The sequence below is a fragment of the Cucurbita pepo genome, chromosome 18 (genome assembly GCF_057944985.1).
Source record: "Cucurbita pepo subsp. pepo isolate OVF chromosome 18, ASM5794498v1, whole genome shotgun sequence".
NCBI classification, from domain to species: Eukaryota; Viridiplantae; Streptophyta; class Magnoliopsida; order Cucurbitales; family Cucurbitaceae; genus Cucurbita; species Cucurbita pepo.
The window spans coordinates 11,200,584-11,213,420 of NC_141815.1; the positions used below are offsets into that span (position 1 = coordinate 11,200,584).

The window sequence follows — 12,837 nt, forward strand, 5'->3', positions numbered from 1 at the left end:
AGTGTCTGAGGTCTGGGCCGGCAGCCCTACGTACCCCACCATTAGGCCACTGTACCCTTTTCACCAAAAGCTCTTTTGATAAGCCCTCCTCACTTCACTCATCCATCCCCTATTCTTTTCTGTCCTTATCGTTTTTCATTTTTCTTCATTTTTTAATTTAACAAAAATAAAAATAGAAGCGAATTAATCGAGGCTAACTCTTTTCTTTTGGAGTTTTAGTCATTTTTTATTATGACTTCGAAGAGCCTTTTGACTCCTTTTTCTTCTGGAGTCATTAGTTCAGCTTTGATATGAACACAACTCTCCACACAATAGTATGATATTGTCTAAACTCTAAACTCTATGGCTTTGTTTTGGATTTTTCAAAAAAGTCGGGGTATGTTATTTCCTATTTTTTAAATATAATAATAATAATATCATCGAATCTTGATAAGAAAAGGGAAGTTTAGCGGACGCGCATACTCACAAACGCGCCAGTGTCTAGTTTCCCGCCATTTCCAACAAGCACACAACAGAACGTAAAACCCATCGGCGAGCCTCGAAGTTCCAAGGGTTTTTCATCTACGTCTGGTTCACAAGAAGGCGAAGAAACAAAGCCATAATTGAAAGCTTCAAACGAAACAGAAGAAATGGATGAAAATGTTGATGAGCAAAGCAAGCTTCCCGAGCTCAAACTTGGTACAGTCTACAAAATCGTCGTTTTTCTATTCTCGTTCTCATTCTGCATATTAGTTTTTTGAGTTATTTTTAATCCATTTGGTTGAAATGTTGACAGATGCTAAACAGGCTCAAGGGTTTCTCGCATTCTTCAAAACCCTACCCCCCGTAAGTTTTTATTGCAAGTTGGTTTCGCACTTTCGTGAATGAAATTTTAGTGATTGCTCTTAGAACTCTGGTAAAATGTAGAGGAATCTAGATGGAAGTTACCTATTCCTTTGCATAAGATTGTTGCTTAATATTCCTTAGTTCCCTGGTCTGCGCGTGGATAAGTTGATGTTACTGGAACTAGGTGCTTAGCGAAACAGGATAGAAGGACGTTAATTGGATGCTTAATTAACTATAATAGCGAGAGTTGTAATTGTTTAGAAACTCCTGTAGCTGAGGTTATGTTCCTTATTTTAATTGCATGTTTCTGCTGCAGGACTCAAGAGCTGTTCGATTTTTTGATCGTCGGGTCAGTTATTTAATCCTTTCCCTTCATTCATTAATTTTGTTCAGATGCCATTTGTTGAATTGGGATCTGGTTATCGCCTCCTTGATGTTATTTGAATGGAATATACCACTCGAAACTCAATCGACTTTTCTTTCTTATCATCATTTCTGTGAAGCAACTTGCGTTTTATCAGACTGAAATGCTGTTTCTTCGTATTTATCCTTTAGTAGTTGGAAATTTCACATGCCTCTATTTTATCTCATCTTAGATTGAATTTGATATACGCATGCATATGTAGCCATAGTTACCTTCCTCCGTGGATTTGATCGTACAGGATTACTATACTGTCCATGGCGATAGTGCAGTTTTCATTGCAAAGACCTATTACCGTACTACGACTGCTTTACGACAACTGGGCAATGTATCTGAAGCTCTGTCTAGTGTGAGTGTCAGCAAAAATATGTTTGAATCCATTGCCCGGGATCTTCTTTTGGAAAGAATGGACCATACATTGGAGCTTTATGAGGGCAGTGGTTCCAATTGGAGACTGATCAAAAGTGGTTCACCTGGTAATATTGGCAGTTTTGAAGACGTTTTGTTTGCAAATAATGAAATGCAGGACAGCCCTGCTATTGTGGCACTATTACCGAACTTCCGAGAAAATGGGTGCATTGTTGGACTAGCCTACGTTGATTTAACAAAAAGATTGATGGGGTTGGCTGAATTTCTCGACGATAGCCATTTTACAAATGTGGAGTCAGCTCTGGTTGGTCTTGGTTGTAAGGAATGCCTTCTGCCTCTAGACAGTGGAAAGTTCGGTGATTTAAAACCTCTACATGATGCATTGACAAAGTGTGGTGTGATGTTAACTGAGAGAAAAAAATCAGAATTTAAAATGAGAGATTTGGTGCAGGATCTTTCAAGGCTTGTCAAAGGTTCTGTTGAACCTGTTAGAGATATGGTATCTGGATTTGAATTTGCGCCTGCTGCCTTAGGAGCATTGCTGGCTTATGCAGAATTACTGGCAGATGAAAGCAATTATGGAAACTACAACATCCAGAAATACAATCTTGATAGCTACATGAGGTTAGACTCTGCTGCCATGAGAGCATTAAATGTCCTAGAAAGTAAAACTGATGCAAACAAAAACTTCAGCCTGTTTGGTCTCATGAATAGAACCTGTACTGCTGGAATGGGTAAAAGATTGCTTCATATGTGGCTAAAACAGCCTCTGTTAGACGTCAAAGAAATTAATTCTAGACTGGATCTTGTTCAAGCATTTGTGGAGGATACTGCTCTCCGCCAGGATTTGAGACAACATCTCAAAAGAATCTCAGATATTGAACGATTGACACAGTATCTGGAGAAGAGAAGAGCTGGATTACAGCACATTGTTAAACTTTATCAGGTATAGATTTAAATGAACCACTGACAATTAGTATTAATTGAAATAATTTCTTATAAATGGTTTGGATAATGAGATGAAAATTGTTAATCTTGGCACTGGATTAATTTTGATTCTTGTACTATCATGAATAAATTGCTACCTGTTTTCATTGTGAGATTTATGTTTTATAGTAATTTGTGCTTTGTCCATATTGCTCTGATATTTGGACTTTCATCATTATAATGTAGTCAAGTATAAGGCTTCCATTCATTAAAAATGCCTTGGAGAATTATGAAGGACAATTTTCCTCACTTATCAAGGAGAAGTACATGGAATGTCTTGAGATCTGGACTGACAACGATCATCTGAACAAGTTCAATAATCTTGTGGAAACTGCTGTTGATCTTGATCAGCTTGAGAATGGAGAATATATGATTTCATCTAGTTACGACCCTGCTCTGTCCAAGTTGAAGAATGTGCAGGAATCGATAGAGCAGCAAATACAGGATTTGCATAGGCAGGTTGCTAATGATCTTGATCTTGCAGTTGATAAGGCTTTGAAGTTAGACAAAGGTACACAATTTGGACATGTTTTTAGAATTACTAAGAAAGAAGAACCAAAAGTAAGGAAAAAGCTCTCCACCCACTTCATTGTCCTTGAAACCCGAAAAGATGGAGTGAAGTTTACAAATACCAAACTTAAAAAGCTGGGTGATCAGTATCAGAAAATAGTCGAGGAGTACAAGAATTTCCAGAAAGAGTTGGTTCACCGAGTAATTGAAACTGCATCATCCTTCAATGAGGTGGATTTACTGTCTATGATGTATCTATTGTTCATTAGCACTTTAATTGAACTAAAGAACTTTGTGTGACTGTAGGTATTCCGACCTTTGGCGGAAATGCTCTCTGAATTAGACGTTTTACTTGGTTTTGCTGATTTAGCCTCTAGCTGTCCAACTCCTTATACTAGGCCAGACATCACATCATCGGTATCTTTTTTACTGTTGATTATCCTGAGCACCAATAGATTTGAATCTTACATAAAAGCTACACTCACTCAAAATTAATTTGTTGCCGGCCTTCTGCAACAGGATGAGGGAAATATTATATTGGAAGGAAGTAGGCACCCCTGTGTGGAGGCCCAAGACTGGGTTAATTTCATACCAAATGATTGTAAATTAGTGAGTGGCTTGTTTGGATAAGCAAGAATACGTTAATTCTATTCTTATTTATTGTCATTATGTTTCAGATTTGAAATGACTAATTACTTGAAGCTTTTATTTCCCTCGTAAATAGGCAAGGGGAGAAAGTTGGTTCCAAATCATTACTGGCCCTAATATGGGCGGAAAATCTACATTTATCCGACAGGTGCTATGTTGATGACATTTTCATCATTATTTTATTTTGAAATATCTTTAAACTTCTGGTGGTGTAATAGCCTGGAGTTATGACATATTCGCCCAAATTCCTTTTGTGCCGAGTTTGGATTATTAAGTTCCACAGGGGCTTGATATCAGCTTGCCAATACTGTTGCACCTTGAATTCACTCTGAAAACTGGAAATATCTTTTTGTAGGTTGGAGTGAACATTCTAATGGCACAAGTAGGTTGTTTTGTTCCCTGTGACAAAGCTAGTATTTCTGTTCGTGATTGCATTTTTGCCCGTGTAGGTGCAGGTGACTGTCAAGTAAGTTCTCAACACATACTCATTTTTTAAATATCCCTTCATTGAATACTATATTTCTGACATGCATTAAACTATTGTTTTCGTGAACAAATCATGGTTCCTCTTACTTTCCATTAAGGAGTTAAAGGAGACAGGTTCTCTGTGTGACTTCCACTTCACTGGAGGGCTATTTCGTGCTAGAACAGTGATTAGAACTAATGCTTAGTTTCCCATCATCAACTTATCTTTTTTCCTTATTATTGCAATCTTATTCCTATACTGCCTAGTTCACACGTTTCACTGTCTAATCAAAACTACCTTCTACATATAACAATCCTTTAACATCCTTAGTTGTCCTTCCCTTCTTTTCTACGTGAGTAGGTGTCTATGACTGGAGGCTTATCACATACCCTTTTCTCGTAGTTCTAATTTCCAGGTTCATCGCATGCATAAGCATTCATTACCAACCTTGGAGCCCTGCCAACCCCTGGCTAGTTGTAGCTGAACACTTAATGATACGTTAGAAAATGACAATTAAGCAACTGCTTGTTTGGTTGATTAGTTTCTATGTCTTCACAATCACATGTTAGTATTTACTATGGTCTGAGAGCCTACATGGTTTTACAGTTTTTCAAACAAGATTTTCAAGCCATTCAAAGCGACTAATGAGCTGCTTAGGTTTCAAATTAACCACGATAGGGGAAAAAACCCACCAAAGGGCGTAGGCCTATAATCTTTTTTCTTGGCCTTCATAGTATCCTTTTTTACTGGCTCTACCTGCAATCTATGTCCTGATATTCATAAATGACTTCTGATGATGTGGTGTTTACTTCAGTTTTTGAATGCCGCAAACTGTTGTGGGTTATATGCTTTAATTTCATTCAATGGACTACTTTAGTTTCGATGCCTTAGTAAGTTTAAAAAAATGGATCAAGAAATTAATTTTACTGACTTTACTTCGACTCTGCTGAAAGCTTCTTTTACAAAAAAAATTAATCATTCACTGTTCAGCATCTTATCTAGAAGTCAGATCACGAGGGAATCAGGGTTGTAAAGGCAAAAGCAGATACAAAAAATATATTTTAAATTCTTTTGAGTTCTTAATAGGACATCAAGTGCTAATTTAAATTGTAAAGAGCTTAGAGAGAATGAGTTCAAAGTTGGTAACCACATCAGATTTAATATACTATGAGTTTCTTTCATAACCAAAAAATGGTAGGGTCAAACGGTTGTCCTATGAAAATAGTTGGTGTGTGCAAGTTGGTCCAAACACTCACAGATGTGCATATATATAAATATATATATATAATTGTATTTACAATCAACATTGTAATTGATGGGGAACAATTTCTTTGGACTTTTTCTGTGAAGGCATTTGCTCGACAATTTTCTCTTAGTTAAATTATTTTCTCGTTACTTGTATATTTGAACCGGCTGTTTCCTTCGATGTGGAAATCTACTAATGCTATTTTACTATTCTAGCTTCGTGGAGTTTCTACCTTTATGCAAGAGATGCTTGAAACTGCATCTATACTGAAAGGAGCTACAGAGAAGTCTTTGATAATCATTGATGAATTGGGCCGTGGGACATCCACTTATGATGGATTTGGTTGGTTTCATTCTTGACTCCTTAACTTTCTCCTGACGTGTCTTGCATTATAGAGTTCTCATAATTTATTCCATAAGGTGCATCGTCAATTCTTTACCACTCGCCCTTTTTGAATTGAAGAATATCCATATAAGTTGTTAAATGTGTATGGCTGGGAACTCTATGAAGAATTGACTACCCAAGCCTCCAACGTTCATTGAACATTTTATATACCCCAGTCCAAAAAAACCATATTAACAGACGAACACAGGAAGGAATTAAACCTAATGGTATCCCAAAGATCCTCTCTAGACTGCTCTACACCACCAAAAATTATCATATATCTCAAAGAAAGCTTGGTTTCTCATTAAAAGAAACATTTTTTTTTTAATTTGAATTAAAAGAACTAAAGAAGATCAGTTATTCCAATGAAAAATTTCTTTTTTCACCCATTGTACCCAACTTGCTGAAAATTGTAGTACATTTTAAATGACACTCTTTATAATGTGCCGATTTTCACCCACTAACATTCATCCCTCTATGTTTACTTAACCTGCCGGAAATTGCAATACATCTTAAATGATACTTTCTTATTACATGACGATCATCACCTTAAATTTTTATGCTTGAGCATGCACGACAATGCTTTGTTCACTGGTTTTAAATGAAATCAGTTATTTTCTCAAGTTGTTTTTATTAAAATTACTCTGTATTGAATCTTATAATCAGGTTTAGCATGGGCCATTTGTGAACATCTTGTTGAAGTGATTAAAGCACCCACTTTATTTGCAACCCACTTCCACGAACTAACTGCACTAGCTCATGGCAATACTGATCTTGAGCCCCATGGAAAGCAAATTGTTGGTGTGGCAAATTTTCATGTCAGTGCACACATAGACTCATCAAATCACAAGTTGACAATGCTGTACAAGGTAAATGGTTGCTAGGAATATCTCTTTTTCCTATATTTTATATTTTTTTGTCTTAAATTAGACGGGTTGACCAAGGACATCATAACAGAGCATGCTTCATTTTTTACTGTTTCTTTTGGATTCTGTATTTTAGCCTAAAAGGTTTGTTCTAGGAAAGATGAGGAAATGGAACCCCAGTGGTATATTTTTCTCAATACATTTAATGTTATAAAAACACATGTTAATATAACAAAGTAGTTTGAAGACACGACAGAAGGGCATTGATGATGTCATTTGAATAAGTTCCGTTGGATTTATACTAACCTGTATGGCATCTGTAATATGTTGATCAGGAGTTATTAGACCAGTGAGAGTGAAAGAAAAGCTAAAACCTAAAGTGCTGTTGTCTACGTGTTCGTGAGCCTTTTTATCAAACATTGTCTTCCTAAGATCTATTCAATAATAGTGTCGATCTATCACTTGTGAATTTAGACTTGGTATTTTACCCATGATCCACTTCAGAATTGTTAAAGATCACGTATTTGTTTAGAATGCTGTCAGTTAGTATCTAATTAAATCTCCGTTAGGAGTTAGATCTAGTTTTTTAATTGATTTAGTTTTGATTTGATTAGATTTTATTTTGATTTGTTTACTCGTTTGTTACCAGATTTTCTGCAGATTTTTAGGTAGATTTTCTGAATATCTTTTGTTATCTCTGTATAAATATGGAGCATTCTTGCTCTTCATAATTCAATCTTCTCATTAATCATTCAATAAATCCCTCTTTCACTAACAATTGGTATCAGAGTTATCTTCTTAAGGGATCTGTGAGATCAAAATGGGAGAATCAAGTTTTTCAGCTGTTGCACCACCAGTCTTCGATGGAGACAATTATCAAATGTGGGCAGTTCGTATGGAGACTTATTTGGAGGCCTTGGATCTTTGGGAAGCAATAGAAGAGGATTACGAGGTCCCTCTGCTTCCAGCAAATCCTACTGTAGCACAAATCAAATTACAGAAGGAAAAGAAGACAAGGAAATCAAAGGCAAAAGCTTGCCTATTTGCCGCTGTATCTGAAATGATCTTCATGCGAATAATGTCCCTCAAAACAGCAAAAGAAATCTGGGATTATCTCAAGGCTGAATATGAAGGAGATGAGAGGATTCGTGGAATGAAAGTCCTGAATTTGATCAGGGATTTCGAGTTGCAGAAGATGAAAGAGTCAGAGTCGGTAAAAGAGTATTCTGACAGACTTCTCAGCATCGCCAACAAGGTGAGATTGCTTGGTTCTGTATTAAATGATTCCAGGATCGTTGAAAAGCTGCTAGTCACTCTTCCAGAGAAGTTTGAAGCCACCATTACTACTCTGGAGAACACCAAAGACTTGTCAAAGATTTCTCTTATAGAGCTCTTGAATGCTTTACAAGCGCAAGAGCAAAGGAGGTCTATGAGACAAGAAGGGGTGATTGAAGGTGCCTTACTTGTTAAGCATCAAGATAGCCGCAGGTATAAAAACAACAAAAATTTCAAAAATCAATTGACGTATGGAGATTCATCTGCCAATTATCAAAAGACAAAAGGAGGAGGTTTCAAAAAATCCTATCCACCTTGCCGCCATTGTGAGAAGAAAGGTCATCCACCATACAAGTGTTGGAGAAGACCTGACGCCTTCTGCTCCAAATGCAATCAACTTGGACATGAAGCTGTGATCTGCAAAGCCAAAGATCTGGTGAAAGAAGTAGATGCACAGGTAGTTGATCAAGAAGAAGAAGAAGAAGATCAATTGTGTATGGTCACTTCTTCCTCAAGCAAAGAATCAAGCGAGAGCTGGTTGATTGACAGTGGGTGCACAAATCACATGACATATGACAAGGAGTCTTTTGAGGAATTAAGAGACACCGAAGAAGATAAGAGAGTGAGGATTGGCAATGGTGAACACTTGGAAGTCAAGGGTAAAGGCACAGTAGCTATAACAAGTTATGAAGGTACAAAATTTATTCCAGATGTTTTATTTGTGCCTAAAATTGATCAAAATATCTTAAGTGTTGGTCAGTTACTTGATAAAGGCTACAAAGTGTTGTTTGAGAATAAGCAGTGCTTGATCAAAGATGCTAGTGGCAAAGACTTGTTCAATGTCAAAATGGAAGGAAAAAGCTTTGCTCTAAATCCGACGGCCTTTATATCCAGAGTTAGTGCCACTGAGATTTGGCACAAAAGACTTAGACACTTTCATCATCGAGGTTTGCTTCAGATGCAGTTAAAGAAGTTGGTAGAAGAACTCACTGACATTGATGATGACATGCCTCCTTACCGTGCTTGTATTTTTGGGAAGCAACATAGGCAACCCTTTCCTAAACAGGCATGGAGAGTCTCGAAAAAACTGCAGCTGGTTCATATTGATCTTTGTGGTCCTCAGCGAACACCATCATTAAATGGTAATCTTTATTACATTGCTTTTATTAATGATCTAACGAGAATGTGTTGGGTATTCTTGCTGAAGCAAAAATCAGAAGTTGCGGGTTTATTTTGGAAATTCAAAGCCAAAGTTAAGAATGAAAGTGCATGCTTGATTCAGACTATAAGATCAGATAATAGCAAGGAGTACACTTTAGAAACTTTTAGCAGGTTTTGGGAAGAGGCTGGAATTGAACATCAATCGACAGCACCATACACTCCTCAACAGAATGACGTCAATGAAAGGAGGAATAGATTCATAATGGAGATAACGAGATGCATGCTTCATGAGAAGGATCTTCCAAAACGTTTTTGGGAAAAAGCAGGAAACACTATTATGTGTTTGCAAAATCTAATTTCAACAAAAGCTGTGAAGGACTTGACACCATTTGAGGTTTGGTATGGTTATAAACTTTCTTTAAAGTTCCTTAGAGTATTTGGGTGTCTTTGCTTCACTTACATTCCACAGGTCGAGCGTGATAAGCTTGACAAAAAGTCAGAAGTTAGCATCTTTGTTGGGTATGGCACTATATCGAAAGCTCACAGAGTTTTTGAACCACACATTAGTTGTGTTATTGTGAGCCAAGATGTTCATTTTGCTGGAAATGAGCAATGGAATTGGGAAGAACTGACGAAGGTGAATCTGATTTCTAATGCACCAAACAATTTAATCTTTGGTAGCATGTTAGAAGAGTCTAAAGATGAACGACAAGATGCTTTGGTTGATGATGCACCTGTCCAAGGAGGAGCTTTCAATGATCGAGAAAAACAAAATCTGAGAGTTGGTTGATCGACCTCTAAACAGAAAAATAATTGAAGCAAGATGGGTGTTCAGAAAAAAGCTTGGAGTTCACAGCATCTAAATAAGGAGGAGTGTTAAAGATCACGTATTTGTTTAGAATGCTGTCAGTTAGTATCTAATTAACTCTCCGTTAGGAGTTAGATCTAGTTTTTTATTTGATTTAGTTTTGATTTGATTAAATTTTATTTTGATTTGTTTACTCGTTTGTTACCAGATTTTCTGCAGATTTTTAGGTAGATTTTCTGAATATCTTTTGTTATCTCTGTATAAATATGGAGCATTCTTGCTCTTCATAATTCAATCTTCTCATTAATCATTCAATAAATCCCTCTTTCACTAACAAGAATCTATAAATTTATTCCTTCAAGTTGAAAAAAAAAAAAAAAAACTCACCATCATTATTATTTAGACCATGCATCCGAATGTCAAATCTTCCAGTTTCCAAACCTATGTTAGTTTGACCAAATGTTTTCCCAGCCTTCATTAAAATTGGAGGCATCAAGTTTATTATCCTGCCCCTTAATTACCGGCTGTTGTAACTAGTAAGTTCGTTTATGTAACAGAGCTTCATTTGGTCCTTCGCTTTTCTGTCTTTTGCAGGTTGAACCTGGAGCTTGTGATCAAAGCTTTGGGATTCATGTAGCAGAATTTGCAAACTTTCCTTCTAGTGTCGTGGCACTTGCCAGAGAAAAGGCTGCTGAACTGGAAGATTTCTCCACTGATTCAACTACTTCAGCCACCACCGGGAAAGAGGTATAATCTATAGTGTTACATTTTCATTAAAAATAATTGATTCCATGCTTATCTACACTCCAAAGTATGGGATCAATGAATCCGAAACTCAAATAAGACCAACTTGTCTTACCATCTTTTTCATTAGCTAGTCACGTGCTTCTATTTCTTTCCTAAATCTAAATGACACCCTACCGTATTGAAATCTAGACTACTATATATTCATAGTTTGATTCGAACAAAGTTTCTTTCTTACAAATAAACTGACTGCATGCAAGGTCTTTTTGTTTCCTGATCCTACATGTGATTCTTTTCGCCAAGCAAGCTGTGGACTAATGTAAAGGGAAAAGGCGAATAGTTTTGGTTTTAAAAAATAAAGGAAAAGGCCTAATTTATGAATATCATCCTTGATTATAGTTTTTTCAGAGAAAGGGGCTTCGGGAAAAAGTGAGTTGGATACCTAGCTTTCTTTCTATAGCAAGTTTCCTTGTTTTTCTCACTGGAGGGTTGACGGGTGAGACTTTTTTCTCTAGAGGCATTAGTGTGGAAGATCCGCTAGCCACCTTTCTCATTTGAGGGAAGGAGCGAATACTTGTTAAATTCACATAAGCGTAGCTCAATTTTTAGATTTTCTGTGGGCTGAAAAAACAACTTTCTGAACAAGGTTATTGCAAGAAGACAACTTGGAACCAAAATGGAAGCAAAAATTTAAAAATGAAACTCCCAATGTTAAGAATACTTGATAATTAGGAAACAATTTTGTTGTAGAGATTCAAAAGGGAAGTATCAGAATGTGTCAAACTTCAAACCTCATCCGAAGAAACATCTATAGCCTTAAAATGAAATCTCCATGAAATGTGGTCCAAATCCTAAATTACTTACTTGAAAGCACATACAAATTGAAACTCAAATTCATAGACGAAGATCTTTAGACAAAGCCAATGGGTTAATCCTCTCATCCCTAACCAACCAAGAGAAACATAGACTTACAAGAGAACGTACCCATGGCCACAAGGAACCTAATACAATTGTCAAAAGAATCCAAGTGAAGATGAACAACATGCAAAAGAGAACAAATATGATAAATCATTGGTCTCTCCATCAAACGGATCTTTTCTCAACAGAAGGTTGACAGGTGAGATTTTTTCTCTAATAGGATCATCTTTCTGAAGAGATTGATGAGACGTAGGGATGACAATAACTCTAGAAGAGTGCCTTAAATCACCACAATAGTCACCATTAGAGTGATGCCCATAATTATTTTTGCTGTTATTTTTGTTCAACATCATATTGAAGGGAGGGATTTAAATTTCGACCTCTTCACCAAGAATATATATCTTAACCAATTGAACTACGCTCAAGTTGAATACTAGTCTAAAAAATGTATGAGCGCATGCATGTAGATGAATGTATTACTGTTAAATATATAGATATTCTAGTCCTGTGTTATATGCTTTTACTTATGTACACTAACATTATATACAGATACCATCAAAGCGAAAACGCGAGTTTGGTTCAGAAGACATGTCCAAAGGTGTAGTGCGGGCTCGCCAGTTTTTAGAGGAGTTTGCTAATCTTCCATTGGATAAAATGGATCTAAAGGAAGCTCTACAACAAGTGAGCCAATTACGAGATGGTTTGAAGAAGGATGCCGTGGACTCTAATTGGCTCCAACAATTCCTTTAAGGCGGTGCCTGCTACCTCATTCTTGTCTTGTGGTCTTTGTACAGCTTGGTAAGGCGTGAAGGAGATGTTTGTTTAGTATCCTCCCTCACAATTTTGGTAAGCGCTGGTTATTTTTTTGTGGAGGGGAAAAGTTAATTATGAATCAAAGCAAGAAGGGGAATGCTTGGAGACTATGGAATCTGCAGACTACTTCTATCATGGTTTTATATGTTCCTTGATTATGAGTTAATTAGCTAATATATATATATATATATATATATATATATATATGAGATCTCACATGGGTGGAGAGAAGAATGAAACATTCTTTATAAGAGTGTTGAAACCTTTCCCTAGCAAACGTGTTTTAAATTTTTTGAGAGAAATCCCGTAAGGGAAGCTCAGAGAAGACTATTTTCTAGTGGTGGCTTAGGCCGTTACAAATAGTATCGGAACTAGGCACCGGACGATATGCTAGCG

At 36.7% G+C, this 12,837-nt stretch overlaps 1 protein-coding gene across 1 annotated transcript; it reads left to right on the top strand.

Annotated features, from left to right (window-relative positions):
- Positions 1-443: 443 nt before the first annotated feature.
- On the top strand, positions 444-12,623 carry MSH2 (MUTS homolog 2). Its single transcript, XM_023660868.2, has 13 exons — positions 444-678; positions 776-825; positions 1,142-1,174; positions 1,488-2,561; positions 2,789-3,343; positions 3,419-3,529; positions 3,632-3,721; positions 3,837-3,908; positions 4,116-4,226; positions 5,688-5,814; positions 6,523-6,725; positions 10,561-10,713; positions 12,178-12,623. Exons 1-13 carry the CDS (start codon positions 630-632, stop codon positions 12,376-12,378), a joined length of 2,829 nt encoding a protein of 942 aa, XP_023516636.2. The 5' UTR covers positions 444-629; the 3' UTR covers positions 12,379-12,623.
- The last annotated feature ends 214 nt before the right edge of the window (positions 12,624-12,837 follow it).